The sequence below is a fragment of the Saccopteryx leptura genome, chromosome 6 (assembly GCF_036850995.1).
Source record: "Saccopteryx leptura isolate mSacLep1 chromosome 6, mSacLep1_pri_phased_curated, whole genome shotgun sequence".
NCBI lineage: Eukaryota > Metazoa > Chordata > Mammalia > Chiroptera > Emballonuridae > Saccopteryx > Saccopteryx leptura.
Window position 1 is genome coordinate 24,801,181 of NC_089508.1, and position 18,155 is coordinate 24,819,335.

Below are 18,155 nucleotides of genomic sequence, written 5' to 3' on the forward strand. Positions count from 1 at the left end.
GAGGATGCGCTCCCTGGTGGCTCCTAAAACCAGAGGGCGCTCCTCTGGCAAAGGGCACCCCACCAGCATTCCAGGGACGCAGAGACCAAGCCAGACTTTATTGGCTCCCTCACTGGCCTTGGTGTTTGTCCACTGAAGTTCATGCCAGCTCTCCACTTCCTCCTTGCCACCATCCGACTCGCTAGGATGTCTCTGTCGCAGAAACTTCTTTCCTGGCCAGATTTGTTGCTATGGCTTCGCCATTTACAAGAGACTGGTTTGAAAGGTAAGGGGATAATGTTGAGTGCCAATGCAGCCTCATAGCTGATGGAGGAGAATGATTAGACAGGCTCAACTCCAAGCGAGACCGTTTGTAAACCCACGTCTCAGCTTGGCAGAGCGTTTGGTGTCGGAACGGGGAAGGAGTAGAGGGCCGCTTTACATTGTTGGCAAGGGTTTGGCAGTAGATTGAAGTTTAGAATGTGCACAGCGTTTGGCCAGCGATCACTCTGGTCTGCCCCACCAAGCCCATGTTGGGGAAACATGCATGTAGACACAAGGATGTCGATGACAGTCTTATTTGTAGGAGCAAAACATAGAAAATAAAAGTCCATAAAAATGAGATTAAAATACAAGACTTCCATGAAATACCATGTGGCAGCTAAGAAAAAACCCTGAGATGGTTCTAAATGTACTAGCACCGAAAGGTCACAAGACATACTGTAAGGCAGAGCGAGTTCAGAGGAATGTGACAGTATGCTTCTATTATGATAAATAAGAAAGCGTGTGCATGTGTGTGTGTGCGCGTGCACGTGTAATATAACATACGATAAAATGCATGAGTCCTCTCAGACTACCACTTTGCCAGGTAATGTTCTAAATGCTTTTATAAGCATTGATTAAATTATTTTAATCCTCAAAAACTCCTATGCCATGGGTGCTATTATTAGTCCCATAACACAGATGGGGAAACTGAGGCACAGGGTGATTGGGCAACTTGCCCACGGTTCCGTAGAAGTGGAGCTGGGATTGGAACTCAGGTGGTTTGGCCCCGGAACCCTTGTTTTTAACTATTATATCACAAACACACACACACACACACACACACACACACACACACACACACACACGATTGCAAGTATGTGGGAAGTATATGCACCTAAAATAGCCCATGAGGGCAGTCTGGGAGGCAGAGTGAACTCTGGGGGGGCTGTGGGATAAAAGAGGACCTGCATTTTCTCCTTGCTATACTTCTGTGGATTTAGAATTTGTATATGATTTGTAACAACAAATGCAAGTCAAACATTCATGCAACAATGAAAACCACAACTCTGCTCTTCAGTCAGAGTGAATTGAGCTTCAGGTGCGATCTCGGGGGCAATGTGACGTGCTCACAAGAACCCCCCCAATCAGTTCTTGAGACTCAGGGACCCAGACCCCAGTACTGCCTGTTGACGGCCATGTGACCTCACTCACAAAGCTGGAGGGCTTGCTGGCCCTGGAACCTGCTCTCTGATCCCTGCCACGGGCCCTCTCCACCAGCATGCCAAGGCACAGAAGGCCCCACTTTGGGGAGGGCAGGTAGGAGGTTCAGGACAGAGGCCCGGGTGCTGGGGGGATGGTGTACAAGTCTGAGCCATCCTCGAGGGGTCCCCTGCTGGATGACAGCTCCTTACGTGCACTGTCCCCACTTGATCCTTACAAAACCCTCTTGGGTGCTGTGGTTATCACCCCGTTCTAAAGGCTTGGAGACTGAGAACCCTGCGAATGGCCACACCCTTACTAAGAGCAGGGTTTGCAGGTGGGTCACTCTGCCCCTCCCTGCGGCCGCGGCGAGGATGTCCAGCATGGTGGGGCAGGTTCTGGGGCCGCTGCTGCCCCTTCTGTGAGCACGTAGCCCTGCGCGTTCCTCCTCTAAGCTCGGCTTCACCGTTCACAGCACGGGGGTGATAACAGCACCACCACCGGGCGCCGTGAGAATGCGGGCACCTGTGCCTGGCTGGTGACTGGCAGAGCACTTAGCAGGTGGTCAAGACTCACAGGTGTTGGTTATCGTTATTACTGTTAGCACAGTCGTTTCCTATCTCTTCAGAGATTTCAGCCCGAGTCACAAGCCGCGTCACTCCCTGAGCTGCAGCGGAGCGGAGTGAACCGCGGTTCCCCGGCGCACCGTGCCCAGCACACACTTCAGTCTCTCTGACCTCTCCTCTGTGTCTAAGTGACAACCCCTGTCTGAATGATACCTCCTCTTCGGGCTACCGTGGTACCAGTAATGTGCCCCAGTATCCGTTTCACCATGCCAGGGGCTAACCATTTGCTCCACCTGCTGTGAGCACTGTGTCCCCAGAACCTGGCCCAGCCAGCAGCACGAGGTTGAGGCTGAAGCTCGGCTGAGGGAGCCAACGGAAGATGGGAAGGAGGGTGAACAGTGGGGCCAGCCCTGCGGTGGGGCAAAGGCAGCTCGCATGCAGGGGAAGTCGGACCTAATAAAATGGAGACAGGGTGTTCCTTGGCACTCAGGCCAGCCCAGCCAGCGTGTCTTGTAGAGACCCAAGGGCCCGCCCGGGACAGAAGCTGGATGGGGACCGGCCGCTGGGCCCGTGCTGACCTGAAGTTCACCATGCCCGTCTTGTCATCTAGCCGCTTGATCAGCTCCCTGAGCTGGAACCGGCTTAGGGCGACCTTGTTCTGCTGAAGGGTGGACGGAACACATGAGGTTAATGGTGCTCTCAGCTTACCTGCTCTCCAGGCCACCACATGTGCACACATACACGCTCACACATGCTCACACACGTACACATGCAGACACACACGGCACACGGCCCCTAGGGATCAGCACACCTGTACCATGGCTTTCCAGAACTCGTCCACGGGCATCTTCATCATTCCTGTAGGGGTCAAGCTCTTGAAGAAGTCCAAGACCGTGGTGTTATGCTGGTCTGCATAGCTCTGAGAGCAGGAGACACCAGGAGCAAACGCTTGACCTTACAACATCTATATCGACTCTCCTCCCACCCTGCCCCCGCCCAGCACAGGGAGGCCCAGCCCCAGACCTAGCGGGCTGAGGGACAGTGTGACTAGGCAGATCCAGCAGCTTGAGTCTCCCCGCTATTAGAGTCACTCAAGATCAAGAGTCCTGTACAGACTGATGCTGTGAAGGCCCCATGCATCGAGGGACTAGGTCAGTGATCGTATCTACATGTATTATTTAGTTTTGAAATTGCTTCTACTAAGGCCAGTACAGATGGTGCACCGTGGATGGTGGGCGGGCTGTTGTTAGCTCAAAGTCCAGAAGACCAAACCACAGCCATGTTGTGTGCTGGGTGGGACTGGCTCTCAGAATTCCTTTAACTCTCATCATTTCACACAAACGCTTGTATGGAGATGTACTGCGTTAGAGTACTTTAAAAATAATATTTTATTGTTTTCATTTCAAAAATGTTACTCACATTGTAAGTTAATTTTTAATTAGTGGAAAGAAGGAAATGAAAACCTATAAATCCAATCCCACCGTCCACAGGTAACATCTTGATGTGTATCTTTCTATCTATCTGTTTATCTATCTATCTATCTATCTATCTATCTATCTATCTATCTATCTGTTTATCTATCTATCTATCTATCTATCTATCTATCTTTTTTTTTTTTATTTCTCTGAAGCTGAAAACGGGGAGGCAGTCAGACAGACTCCCGCATGCGCCCAACCGGGATCCACCCAGCACGCCCACCAGGGGGCGACACTCTTCCCATCCAGGGCGTCCCTCTGTCACGACCAAAGCCACTCCAGTGCCTGGGGCAGAGGCCAAGGAGCCATCCCCAGCGCCCGGGCCAACTTTGCTCCAATGGAGCCTCGGCTGCGGGAGGGGAAGAGAGAGACAGAGAGGAAGGAGAGGGAGAGGGGTGGAGAAGCAGATGGGTGCTTCTCCTGTGTGCCCTGGCCGGGAATCGAACCCTGGATTTCCATATCTATCCATCTATCTATCTATCTCTCATCTACCCATCATTTTTCTATTGTGCATACTGTTTTATGAAATGTACTGTACGAACACATTGTGAAAACCTTGCCAATATTGTTAACATATTCTTTTGGGGTCCTTTTTCAGTATCTTTGCTCACCCGAATCCTTCTTGATCTTCCAGGCCCTTCCCTAACCACATCTCTGCCAGAAGGTATGCTTTTCTTTCGCCCAATCCTACATGACCTCTAATTCCATCCCGTTTTCCAAACCAGATTGTTGGCTCCCGAGGAGAGGGACTGCTTTGCATTGCACGTGTGGTTTGGTCTCGACTAGCAGGTTGGTTCTCTGTGCTCCCCTGTGTCCTGGGGAGGAACTCCCTTCCTGCTTCCCTTGCAGATCAGGTTTCCCCTTGGTTCCACCCGAGGTCAAGCATTTATAAAGTATCAATATAAAGATACTAGATACCCCTTTGCCTTCTAGAACTTTGGGGTGACTGCCAGCAGTGGAAACACCGGGCTTGGGGCTGGCTGCTACTCTGAGGTGGTTAGACCAGAGATGCTCTAATATCCCTTAGTAGCTCTAATGGCCTCCCGATATTTTTCACTGTTCCATCTGCCTCCTGTGATTCCCAGAGACAACCTAAGGCTCAAGCCAGGTTACCACTAGATAGAAAGGACTCGAGGGTCCCTCTTTAGCTGAAGCCACCCAATAGCTGTGCTGACCACAGGGGCATCTCAGCATCCTCACCCGCTATTGGAAAGAGCCTGCTTACATGCCAGACATGGCTCTAAGCATTTCATGTCTATTATAGAATTTAATCTTCGCAGCAGCCCTGCTAGGATGTGTACATTTTAATACCCATTTTACAGGTGAAGAGACTGAGGCACAGAAAGCTTCAGTGACTTGCCTTTGGCCCTTCAACAGCAAGGGGAGGAGCCTGATTGACAGAAACCATCCTGATCCAAGCCCTTCCCACACCCTCCTGCTGAGGGATCCCCAAACCATGGGGAATAGTCCATGTGTGAGATATTCCTTGTCGGAAAGGATTGTGCAGACACTTTGGGGGAGGGGAGACTCTGGGTTGCTGATTAGAGTCAAAGGACAGCTTTGTCCAGGGGTCCCTGAGCGGTGCGAGAGAAAATCAGGGGCTTACCTGGATCAGTTTCATGGGGTTCGTCCACTGGAAGACGTTTTTCTTGACAGAGAGACCTTGTATTGCCTTGTAGATCACGTCCAGCTGTGGGTGGACAGCATACACCCCGTCTAACGTCTTCATGAACTGCTCAGACACCAGGACATTCTGAGGCCGGGAGAGAAGAGACCTGTCCTGGGCAGGGCACCACCTCTGTGCCACCCCCCTGCCCACACCACTCGAGCCAAAGTCAGAGGGTCTCGTCTTTCCCAGGTTGTTCTGCAGTGCTGCTCCTAGGCGGAGGTTTGGCTTGTAAGGGTAATTGATCAGCTGTTCTGTTTGCATGCTGGGGGCTCGTCACATACTGTCATCTCGGCTCCACTCTCTGGTGGCAAGCATAAGTGTCTGTGTGACAGATGAGACCCAGCGATGGGGTTGCGAGACTGGTCCCGAAACCAATGCCGTGAAATGTCCATTTCTACACCAGTTTTGGTCTTCAGAGCAGGTGCTTTGGAAGAGGACCCCTCATTTCAACCATCTGGGCACGGCTCAGAACGCACTGGGAACTAACTCCCTTACGGAAGAGCCCTCGGACCTGGGTCACAGGCCGCAGGAGAGAGCGTGTTCCGTGAAATAGCATTCCATCAAACCTGGCCTCCACGGGTTCGATCAACCTGCTTCGTTCCTCAGGTGTGGTTCTGAGTAGCTTTTGCCTTTCAAAGAATTAAACCCAGGCTTCAGGGCTGATGACTTACCCTCTTCCCTTTGTAGATAGTCTAGAGAAAGTTCTAGAAGCATCTCCAACGAAGGCATTCCAACACCACTTAGCGTTATGGCAGCTCAGACTCATTGGTTCTGGGAGGCTTGTTAAGTGGCAGTGTGATTCCGACTCGTGGGTTTATATGCCATCCGGGCCTGAGCAGCATCATTTCCAGCATTCCCTTAGACACCGCAGGGCAGTACCTGGGTCCATACCTTCCAGCCGGCTCCGTGGGAGGGGACACCGAATATCTCACAGTCTGGGCCTGTAGCTGAGACTCAGAGGCAGGGCGGGGTGGGAGCTAAGATGCCGTGTGGGCTGCGAGGTCAGAGCTGGGGGGTGAGGGTGGGAGAAGGCCTCTGAGGAGAGGGACTCCAGAGCACAAGGAGCCGGGCTGGGACAGGGAGCAAAGGGTGAGGGAACACGGTGAAAAGATAGTAGGTTTGTGTTGATAATGTTTTATAACTCGTGGCAAACATTAAGTTGAAAACTTACTTATCATTCAGTTCTAAGAAGCTTGGATTGAAATATTCAAAACAGCATCACTGATATAATTGCAAGACATTCAGATCTTAGCAAAACCTCATATTTGTGTGGTATTAAGAAAATGTACAGCCCTGGCCGGTTGGCTCAGCGGTAGAGCGTCGGCCTAGCGTGCGGAGGACTCGGGTTCGATTCCCGGCCAGGGCACACAGGAGAAGCGCCCATTTGCTTCTCCACCCCTCCGCCGCGCTTTCCTCTCTGTTTCTCTCTTCCCCTCCCGCAGCCAAGGCTCCATTGGAGCAAAGATGGCCCGGGCGCTGGGGATGGCTCCTTGGCCTCTGCCTCAGGCGCTAGAGTGGCTCTGGTCGCAACATGGCGACGCCCAGGAAGGGCAGAGCATCGCCCCCTGGTGGGCAGAGCATCGCCCCCTGGTGGGCAGAACGTCGCCCCATGGTGGGCGTGCCGGGTGGATCCCGGTCGGGCGCATGCGGGAGTCTGTCTGACTGTCTCTCCCTGTTTCCAGCTTCAGAAAAATGAAAAAAAAAAAAGAAAAGAAAATGTACCACCATACCTTCTCTAAGAACTCTATAGAGTAGGAAGCAGAAGCCCTGGGTTTACTCCTTGTTGTGTGCTCCTGGGCAAGTGACCTAACCTCTCTGTTGTACTTTCATTATATATAAAATGGGAAAATGAGGAAAAATTCTTGTTATGGGTTGAAATGTGTCCCCACCAAAAAGAGATGTTGAACTGCTAACCCTAGTACCTGTGAATGCGACCTTATTTGGAAATAAGGTCGTTGATTTAAGATGAGGTCATTGGGGTGAGCCTGCTCTGACATGACTGGTGTCCTTATAAAGAGGAGATGTTTGGATACAGAGACAGACAAGCACCCAGGGAGAATGCCAGGTGGGTATGAAGGCAGAGACGGGGGTGAGGCACTGACTAGCTGAAGAAAGCCAGCAGACACTAGGAGAAAGGCAGAGGGCAGATTCGCCCTCATCACCCTCAGAGGGAACCGACCTTGCCAACACCTTGATCTTGGACTTCTAGCTTCCAGAACCGTGAAACAATAAAATTCTATTGTTTAACCCACCCAATTCATGGTACTTTGCTACAGCAGCTCTGGGACTACCTCTAAGAGCAGGATCAAATCAGCTGGCACATATAAAATCACTTTGAGAAGAAAAGGAGTATAAAATAATCAACAGCATAGATACAGTTATTATCAGCTGATTCAGGCAAGAGTGCCTGGTAGAATGGAGTCACTTCCTCAGGCTTCTCTCATCCATCAAGAGATTTTTTTTTTAACTGTCAAATACTGCTCTGGGTAGAGCAGGGCTGAGTTACGAAATGAAAACACACGTTTGTCCATGCTTTACTACTCAGATAGTGATGCTAGATCCGTCCTGGGACTCAGGCCACCCATCGGCAGAGCTGACGCAGCCAGTGCTGTCCGGGGGTCTTCCTGCCTCTTTCCAGGCACTTCCTGCGTCTGCTCTCAGGTGCGCGGGCCCTGGGTTCCCAGGATCTGGTCGGTGATTGCACACCTCGATGCCGTTGATTGAATGGCTACTTCTATTGAAAGGACCCCTGGAGGGGGCAGAGTTGACCTCCCCAAGGAGCGCCCTTTTCATGGTGCATTTGTGTGAACGCCTGTGAGGGATGGCGCTGACACCGTGTGGCCATGGTAACAGGCGTGAGCAGCTACCACTGGGGTTACTTACGGAAATGTCAAGGTTTTCCATCTTGGATTTGGGGTTCTTCTTGATGGACAGGATAAGTAACATAGCCCCATCCATGCTCATAGGGTTTCGGAAAAGCTGTGGGAAGAAGGGAGACATAGGAGGAGGCTGAGGTGGGGGCAGGAGTGGCTGGTTCAGAGCATGGCTTCCATTTCTTCCCATCAAATCACAATCTGTTTTCTACCCAGACTTTCCTATAAAGCATTTGTCTCCCTGTCCATCTGTTTATCCAATCATCCATCTGCCTGTACATCTTACTGTTCATCCTTCCCTCCCTCCCTCCATCACTCCATCACTTCATCCATCCAACAAACATTTGTTGGAGGCCTGCCATGTGCAGGTTGCTGGATTAAGTGCTCAGGGAAGCACAGGCAGACGTGAGAAGGTCTCTGGCCTCAGGTAGTTTATGCTCTAGAGATGGACTCAGGCAAATAAGTAAATGGCCTCAGTAGTGCGATGATGACAGTGACAGAGACACACTTATATCACAGGAGCAAGAAAAGGGGCCTCTAGCACAGAGGAGGGGACACTTGAGCAAAGCCTTGCAGAATGAATGGGGATTAGTGAGTATGAAGAAGGGTGGGGACAGAACCAGAGGAGAAAATAAGACGCAGCAAAGAAGACCAGGGTGAGCAAGTGCCCAGGAGCAGAGGTGCTTGGGCAAGAGCGAATGCCTTGTGCCCAGGAGTGGAGAGAACGGGGCCACAGAGCTGGCCGGATCACACGGGGCTTTGTGGGCTTAGCTAAGTGCTCAGGGCATTATCCCAACAGTGCTGGGAGCCACTCGGGTGTGGTACAGAGGCTAACAGCTGGGAACTTGGAGACCAGTGGCTCTGCTTACTAGCTTTCTGGCTTTGTGTTAATTCCACGACCACTGTGTGCCTGCTCTGAGGATGCGATAAAGCAGTTCTAGCAAAGCATTCAAAAGAGTGCTTGGTAAGCAGCCAGTGAATGTTGTTGTTATTGAAGGCATCCAGCTGGGTGGTTTCACAATGAGGCAGGCCGAAGCTTTCATTGAGCATCTACTATGTGTCCGCTGTTTCCCAGGCTCCGAGGCATTTCAATGAGAAAAGACAGACGTGAGCCCTGCCCTCAGAGGGCTCAGCACCCACAGTTCTTTGCTTGACTCACTTCCCAGGGGAATTATTCTCCCAAGATTGGGGAAAGGAGGGTTGGGCTTGCTGTGGAGAGAAACAATTCTGGTGGCAGAGTTGATGTGGCCTCCGCCTATGACCTTACTGTTATAATTTAAGCTGTTTCTCACTTTTAAAACATTAAAAAAATTAAAAGGTATTTATTATACATGGTCACTGTAGAACAAAATAACTTAAAGGAAGTAGAAAAAAATTGTTCAATCCCCCTATAACCTACTAACCAGGAAAGACCTTTGCTGACATTCTGCCGAGGCAACATTTAGTCTTTCCCAGTTCAGCTTCTCTGAGCTTCCCTTGGCCTCGTCGGCCACTGAGGCTGAGTCACCTGCAGGCTGGGTCAGTCTCTCTTCTCTGAGTTAACTAGCCGTGGCCCTGCTCCAGCTGGGCCCGCGTCTCAGCTCTCCTAGTCACCAGAGGGCTGTCTGGTCTGGTCGGGTGTCCAGTCACCGTGTTCCCTCCGCTGGTCAGAATCCGACTTCCTCTTGTCACCTCAGCTGCTCTGAGGTGGTGGTCTTCTCAGACAGCAGCTCGTCCTCACTGACCGGTGACTGCCATTCCTCTTCCACCGGCGCCCTCACCTCTGTGCGCCCCCCCCACCCCCTCTACACCCCGCATCTGGCGGGAATCAGCGTTGCAGTGGAAAAGCCAGGAGGAGCTGACATCTCTCCACCTCCTGTTGGCAGCGTGGCCTGAACAGGCCACATAGCTCAGCCTTCTTGCCAGACAAGTGGAGCTAATGGAGCCCACTTCGCAGGGTCGGGCTGTGAGTAAGGAGGCACAGCCCCTGCTAGGGGACCTGGCTCATAGTAGGAGCTCAGAAGGGGAGCCTCGTCTCTCGTCTGTTTTCTGGCTTCCCCGAGGCTCCTATGGTATACATTTGCACCTACAGGCAAATTAACTTAAAATGAAATATGTGCTCACTCATTCATGTAGTAAATATTCACTGGGCACCGACTGAATGCCCAGCACGATGCTAGGGGTATAATAATGGGCAGTGCCACACACACAGTCTTTGTTCTCCTGGAGCTCTCACCCTGGTCAAAGGCAGGCGGTCATTCACGTGACAGGATAAAGAGAAACTCTGGTGAGCTCTGCGTGGAGGGCCAAACAGGGTGCTGGGGCTCCTGCAGGGTCCCTGAGGAACTGCTGCCCCAGCTGTGCTCTGAGGCAGGTGGCGATGACGGCACGTGGAGGCCCTCAGCAGGGAGAGAGCGCTGCAGGCTCAGGACGGTGTGAGTGGGGCCCAGCAGGACCAAGGAGGTGAAAGGAGACCCCGAGGACTCGGGTGGGGGCATGGGGTAAACTGAGGCCAGAGAGGCACACAGGGCTGAGAGAACAGGATTTGAGCAGCAGAAGGCCATGGTCGGGTCTAAGCTGGAGGAGGGTAGATGGGGGTGGAAGTCAGATTTAAGCACAAGAACCTGAAGGAGACCCACATGGGAGGAAGGAAGACCAGTTAGGAGATGACTACTGTGCGTGCACCAGGGCAGAGCGGAGGGTGACCCCGGGTTTGCAGCAGACGACTGCCGGGAAGGGACGCACATGTGACACACGAGGCCAATGTTCCCAGCGATTGTCTTCAGCAATATCCAGTCCCATCACCCCGCTGCCCTCATCCCAACATACGTGGACACACACATACACACACGATGCCCAAATACGTACATGGATGCACGCGTGGACACGTGCACACACACAGATGCACACCCAGAGTGGCCCATCCCTAGCTAGGCAGAGACTGTACCTTCAGAACTTTGAGGCTCTCGTTGAACTCGAGTCCTTTGCTGATTTTGGAGACCCCGTCGTTGCTGATGTCATTGCTGCTGACGTCGAGGTAGGCCAGGAAGCTGTTGAGTCTGAGGACCTCCGCCAGGGCCGCAGCGCCCTCGTTCCCGAAGCCATTCATGGAGACATCCAGTTTCCTCAGGGTCACGTTGGCCTCCAGGGAGAGGGGAGAGGAGCACAGCACCGCGGCTGCATTCTACCCTTGCTGGCACCCAGACCGGGAGCTCAGGGGTCTCCAGGGGAGAGATCGCTGCCAGAGCTCGCCAGACCCCTCCCAGATGGGCTGAGAGTCTCAGGTATTCTTGAGACTCATTCCCTTGGGGTTCTGGTCATTCCTTTCTCCATAATTAAACTGCTCTCTTGAAGTACCCCCCCCCCCCAAATGCCACATAGGCCCTAGCAGGGTGAATTTTCCTAAATAGAATTTATGCTAAAGAATAACGTGCATCCAGGAACTGTGGGAGAGAGGCGACCAATTTGGAGAGCACGTGATGAGAGCTCTGTATACCCACACCAATGGTGACCATGAGGAAGAAGTTCAAGATGGCCGGGCGGGGGCCTCCGCTGCATCCCCTCCCCAGGGCTCAACGCACCACTCCCAGGGAGCGCCTTACCCGGAGGCCGGTGCACAAGGCCACAGCTGCCTGTGAGCGGAAGTTATTCCAGCTCAGATCCAGCGACAGGAGCCCTACATTGAGGGCTGGAGGAGAAGGGGGGTTAACTTAGCATCCCCTGCGTCCCGGAGAACCCACTCTCAGGGTTGGCAGATACCCATGCCACTGGGGATGAGGATCACTCAATGCTCATGAAAAGTAAAACATTTTTCAGTTACTCATTTAAATACAGAGTCGTAAGATGATTTTCCAGCGCTGACAACGATGAAGTAAAGCAGGCATACTCATATATTCCCGGTGGCGAGCAAAGCAATATGATCTGTTTGGCGAGTATCATCTGGTCACAAATGCTGTCCTATGAAAACGTGTGTACCCTATCACACAGCATCACGCCTCTGAGACTCTTCCTAAGGAGACGGTGCGGGAAGCACTCTGTGCTTGTAGATGTTTGCCGTGGCATCACTTCTAGAAGGAAAGCTTGGGACTCACAGATGGGTAACGTGGATCATAGAATCCACCTGGTGGAATACGATGCAACCCTTAAAGTAGATGGAGATGGGCTGGAAAACGGGCTGTGTTTATTTACACAGGGAGGTTGTGACGCGCAACAACATCACGTGATGTTGTTGACATGGTTGACATGGAGACAAGGAGTCAGGCAGCAAGCAGGCTTGTCCAGAAGCCAGGTGTGCATAGAAATTGCACTTTTTGGCCCTGGCCAGTTGGCTCAGCGGTAGAGCATCGGCCTGGCGTGTGGGGGACCCGGGTTCGATTCCCGGCCACACAGGAGAAGCGCCCATTTGCTTCTCCACCCCCCCTCCTTCCTCTCTGTCTCTCTCTTCCCCTCCCGCAGCCAAGGCTCCATTGGAGCAAAGATGGCCCGGGCGCTGGGGATGGCTCCTTGGCCTCTGCCCCAGGCGCTAGAGTGGCTCTGGTCGCGGCAGAGCGACGCCCTGGAGGGGCAGAGCATCGCCCCCTGGTGGGCAGAGCGTTGCCCCTGGTGGGCGGGCCGGGTGGATCCCGGTCGGGTGCATGCGGGAGTCTGACTGTCTCTCCCCGTTTCCAGCTTCAGAAAAATAGAAAAAAAAAAAATAATAATAAAAAAAAAGAAATTGCACTTTTTTTTTTTAAAAAACTTAAAGATGCTCTTGCTTCCATGCTACGTGGGGTTGGGGAAACATCCCACTTAAACCCGTGGTCACTGTTACGCACTGCTATGCCGAGGACACTGCTGAAGCGGACGCTGGGGCACTGTTGATGTCTTACTGAACGGAAGGCGTTGCCTTCAGGCCCGGGCTCAGGAGGACGCCTTGTCCTATCTTGCTTTTCATTTTATTTTCTAAATAGACAGCGTACTGTGTACTGATCATGGCTCTGTCTCATGTCAACCTTGAGTGCATTTTCAGTCAAGTACACGACACCGTATAGTATTTGAGAACAGACTCTCTCCTCTCTCTCTCATTCTTTTTTTACCTTTATTTCCTCTTCTTTATCAAGTCCCTCACTTATTTATACCTTGCATGCCTCCATTTCTCTTATTATTATTATTATTAATTTTAGAGAGGAGAAAGAGAGAGAGAAGGTAGGGGAGGAGCAGGAAGCATCAACTCTCATATGTGCCTTGCCCAGGCAAGCCAGGGGTTTTTCACTGGCACTTCAGCATTCCAGGTTGATGCTTTATCCACTGCGCCACCACAGGTCAGGCGCCTGCATCTCTTAAATGGCCACAAAATTTCACCTTGAATTCTGTTTTCACCACTCTCTTGCTGTGTGACCTTGGGCAGCAGATTACCCTTCCCGGCCTTCAGCTTCCTCCCTGGTAAAATGGAGCTCCTGTAGTGACCTGTGCATGGGTTGTCCTGAGGACTCAGCACAAGGCTTGCCACATGGTAATCCCTTCATATCGGGTAGCTTTAATAACAATTATTTTAAAAGCTGTATATGCAGTAGGATGATTACCCTTGAAAACGGAATGTTGTCTCACTTTAATTTTATGTTTTTAAAAGTTAAAAGCTTAAAAATGTTTGAAAATAAGTTTTTGAATAGAGACTCCGACTGCCCAACAATTCTTTTACACTCTGCTCTTCGCCTCCTCAAGGTTCTCTGGTACCTTCTCTGCTCTGCTTGCGCCTGTCGGCCGGCGCCCCACCCTCAGCTGGAGATCTTGCCTCGTACTTGGGGCAGCAGCGAGATGGGCGAGCTTCACCCTCCCCGCGTCTACCTGCCTCCCCGCACCCCCCCACTCGTGGCCTCCTGCCTCTTACAGTGAATGCAAGGTCCCTGCTGCTCTCTGAGGCGACCCCTCCATTTTTGTTCCAGATGCCATTGTTTCCCGCCTTTTCAAAGTCTTTGCTCCTCCGAGTATCTCCTCCTTCTGCATCATCAGTTTCTTCCTCTTTTTCTCTCTCAGCAATTTCCGTCTTTAACGACCTTCCTGTCCTCCCTGTTGCCGTCTCTCTGTCTCAGCAGAGCTTCTGGGTTGCCTGTGTTGCTGTTTCCTCTTCTCTGCCTCCCGTTTTCAACTCAGTCCGCGCGACCCTCCCCAGTCGGGGTCCATACACACGCCCTTCACTAACACAGCGCTTGCCAAGGTCGCCAATTAGCTCCAGGTTATCAAGTCCCGTGGTCACATTTCCGGACTCATCTGATTTGGCGTCTAAACAACGCTAGACACAGCTAACCACTTTCTCCTTGAAATACTCCCTCGTGTGCCCCTTTCATGCCTCACTTTCCCTCCTATGGGACTGATCACTCCTTCCCAGGCTCATTCTTCCCCCTCTGAGACACCTAAAAATATTGGGGCGGCCCAGGAATCAGCGTAATAACCACCTGATCAACTCCATCTATGCTCCTTGCCTCGACAGTTTCACCTTTCCAATGTTTTTAATATATCTATATCTATACGCCTTTGGCTCCCAAATGTATTTGTCCAGATCTGACCAAGCTTTAAACTCATATAGCAAACTGACATCTCCATGTACGTGTCAGATGGCATCATGGCCCCAATGGAAATCTTGGCTCCTAACTCCTGCCCCTATATACCTGTGACTTCCTGAGTTTTCTCCATCTAAGTAAATGACACCACCATCCGACCAGTATCTAAAACAAAATAACCCCCACAAGTCTCTTTCTCTTTCCCACATTTTTCATGTCAACAAGTCCTTTTGGCTTTACCTCCAGAGTATACTCTGAGTCCCTCCACTTGCTCCCTCACCACCTGCCCCCTGAGCCCTAGCTCTTATCCTGCCTTGCTCTGACAACCACACAAGCCTCCTAATTGGCCTGCCTCCTTCCATTTTTGTTCTCCTCAGTTGCATTCTTCATAAAGAAATTCTGAAACCATACAAATCAAACCACGTCGTTCCCCACTCTCACACCCTTCAACAGCTTCTATCACGTGTAGAATACAGCCCAGACTTCGTGCCTGTACAAACCCACAGAGACTGGCACGAGAGGCTGCAGGCCCCCTCAGCGCCCTCTTCTCCTGCCAACTCCTCTGCTGTCCACTCTGCTCCAGCCCCCCTGCCTCCTGGTCCTCAAACACGCCACGCTCTATGTTTTCTGCCTGGCGTGCTTGAGCTTCTAGAACCCAGCTCGGCTGTTTCTTCAATCATATTCAGGTTCCAACAGAAAGCCCCCTCCCCCGTGAAGCGTTCTCTCACCACCCCACCTGCATCAGCAGCCCCCACCCCCACCACGAAGACTGTCTTCCCTTGTCTACTCCTTTCCCGCCGGGGGAGAACATTTAGAACAATTCTTTCTATCTTTTTCTTTTATAACAAGTTTGCAATGAACCTCCTTAGACGTCTGTGACAGAGAGAGCATCTCTGAGACACGTAGGGGTGAACTGCTGCATCCTCGCATCTATACACTACTTCCAATCTCACTGCCTGCTGTCAGGCTGCTCTCCAAAGTGCCTTCAGCCAGCGGCCGCTGAGTGCTCCCATTCCTCCTTGTGTGCACCGCACTGTACATCCTCTGACTTAAGACATTGCAGCTTTGGTAGATGACAAAGGGGAATCTTTCTGTTGTGTTATTAATGGTATTTCTCTAATTACTAAAGAGTTTGGATGTTGGCTTTCTTTTTTCACTGCCCATGTGCCTTGACCATTTTTTTTTGGGGGGGGGAGTGTTTCTCATTGTCTAGTTGATCTGCAGGCTCTTTTATCATTACATTCTGAACAGTAATCTTTTACACTATACACATGCTGCAAATATCTACTCCCGACTGTCGCTTGGCATTTGGCATTGCCCCACACAATGTCTTTTATCCTTTTATCGTCCCCGGTTTTAAACCTAATGTTGTCAAATGTACGAATCATTTGGGTTACAGTTTATACTCACTCTCTGTGTGTGTAAAAATCGTTAGCCTCCCTGAGGTCAGCCAATGATTTCTCTTATATGCTCTTCTAATCATATTGAAGCTTTACTTCTCACGTTGAAAACGTATTTCGGGTGTGGCTTGCGTCACTTTTATAATGAGAACACCCAGTAGCAAGAACAACAGGGGAGGCAGCTCTGACAAGTGATTGTTTGCCAAGGCCCTCTCCTTTGCTGGCCCCTCCCTCCGTGGGGACTCACCTAGCATTTGTCCCAGGACCTCCCCTCCCTTATCAGAGAAATGGTTGTGACTGAGATCCATTTCCTTAATTAGGTAATTGGCCTAGAGGGAAAAAAAAATAGTGGAGAAAGAAGTAATGTGGGTCTTCTCTGTGACTGCAAATGCCTCATGTATCTTAGGCCTGTGTGATAGAGGGTCCCATATCTCCAAATTACAGGGGACGAGGGCTCTCACACTGAGGACCATTTCTCATTCCTTTTCTGTTTAACTGTTGACACCTGGGAGAGTCTATTGCCATCCAAACAGCCCTACCTCTCGCCGTGGCTTTTGCCAGGATCGGCAGAGTCCGAACACTCACCAGCTCCCTAACCCACGCAGGAGGCCTCCTTTCCCTACACCCAGAGGTACGCCCAGGTCCCTCAGGTCTCCAGGGACATCTCCCACAGGGCTGGACTGGACCACCCCTGCTTCTTACCGACAGGGCCTGGCAGAGCAGCTCTGCGGCTTCGTCCTTGAAGTTATTCCCTGTAAGGAAGGAGGGGATTAGCAATGCCCTCCAGGCTACGGCTCCCTTACCCTCCCAGACCAAAGCGCTGCCAGTCCCTTCCCTTTGGAACAATCAGAGGTAGAAAAGGTGGCAAATACTTAAAGCCAAAATATGGAAACAGAAGGCAACAGGAGAAGAAAAGGATAATTATTTACCATCTCCTTTAATGTTCCCTTCTTGCTCTGCCGGGACTGTCCAGGGAATTCCAGGAGCCTGTACACTAGACCCTGTCCATTATTGGCAATCCCTAGCCTAGTACCTAAAGTCTGTAACGTTATTAATTATGCTAATGTAGTCAAAGCAGCAGAGACAGGCCAGAAGGGGATGAGTGAGATGCTCACCTTTGTGTGTAAAATCTAAGGGGTGCTGAAAAGCTCAGTAATCTCAATGAATAAATAATATCTTAACATTAAAAAAGAAGCGAAGCCAATGCAAAAAATGTATGATGAACAATTTTTTTTTTTTTAATTTTAAATAAAAGCAGGCTCTGACACTGCCCTTGCCTGGCTAAGCCTCCATCATTTCACACGGATCTGTTCCTTTTAGATCCTGTTTCTCATTTAAAGCAGTGGTAGTCAACCTGGTCCCTACCGCCCACTAGTGGGCGTTCCAGCTTTCATGGTGGGCAGTAGCGGAGCAACCAAAGTATATATTAATATAATAAAATGATAGATTTAACTAAAGTAAGTTGTTTCATAAAGATTTATTCTGCCAAACATCGAAAATCCAACATAAAGTACTTGGTAAGTAATTATTATTATATGCTTTAACTTGCTGTCACTCTGCTTTATAAATTTTATAAAGTAAAGTGACTTCCCTACTTTATAAATCACCATTACTGTGGAACCAGTGGGCAGTTAGAAAATTTTACTACTAACAGAGATACAAAAGTGGGCGGTAGGTATAAAAAGGTTGACTACCCCTGATTTAAAGCGTTGATATTCTTGTTCATTGTAGGTTATTTTTATATCAATTTTGACTTTTAAAAATATTGCACCAAGGTGTTATTTACTTAGTTCATGATCTTTTGGTGCCCCTTAAATTGTGGAACTGAGGTGAGTCCTCCCTTATCTTACCCCAATCCCTGCCTGCTGAGCAGTCTAAAAGATTTCTGGGAAATAAATGACACAGGGACTTATCCCTAAATTTTTTTCTTTGAACCTTTAATAATCTTTGTATTTATAGCACCTAAACAATGGTTAGCACATAACAACTGCTCAGTAAATGCTGAATGAATGAATGTATGAATGAATGAGTGAATGAATACATCCACCAAAATATAAACACTTCTTTGGCTGTGTGTGGTACTGGTGCAATACAGTGACTTCAGAAGCTAGTCAATGTATAAAATTAGATAAATTTTAACCTGGCCTGTGGTGGCACAGTGGGATAAAGCGTCGACCTGGATCACTGAGGTCGCTGGTTCGAAACCCTGGGCTT

General features: G+C 50.4%; 1 protein-coding gene and 1 long non-coding RNA gene across 3 annotated transcripts in view; one reads left to right on the forward strand and one right to left on the reverse strand.

The window, feature by feature from the left end:
• On the forward strand, window positions 1-6,235 carry LOC136407935 (uncharacterized). The gene is made up of 3 exons (XR_010752032.1): window positions 1-265; window positions 4,210-4,273; window positions 5,164-6,235. It is a non-coding gene; the product is annotated as an uncharacterized lncRNA (long non-coding RNA).
• The window catches only part of LRRC74A (leucine rich repeat containing 74A), a 26,309-nt gene continuing 10,240 nt past the window's right edge, over window positions 2,087-18,155 (reverse strand). The window contains exons 6-13 of one of the 2 annotated variants that reach the window (XM_066388592.1): window positions 16,644-16,693; window positions 16,189-16,270; window positions 11,608-11,693; window positions 10,953-11,147; window positions 8,037-8,132; window positions 5,091-5,237; window positions 2,821-2,928; window positions 2,087-2,670 (exon numbers count right to left, since the gene is read on the reverse strand). In XM_066388592.1, the coding sequence (XP_066244689.1) occupies window positions 2,194-2,670; window positions 2,821-2,928; window positions 5,091-5,237; window positions 8,037-8,132; window positions 10,953-11,147; window positions 11,608-11,693; window positions 16,189-16,270; window positions 16,644-16,693 (1,241 nt within the window). In that variant the 3' untranslated portion in view covers window positions 2,087-2,193. The remainder of the gene's footprint in view (window positions 2,671-2,820; window positions 2,929-5,090; window positions 5,238-8,036; window positions 8,133-10,952; window positions 11,148-11,607; window positions 11,694-16,188; window positions 16,271-16,643; window positions 16,694-18,155) is intronic. The other variant, XM_066388593.1, reaches the window with a different exon arrangement.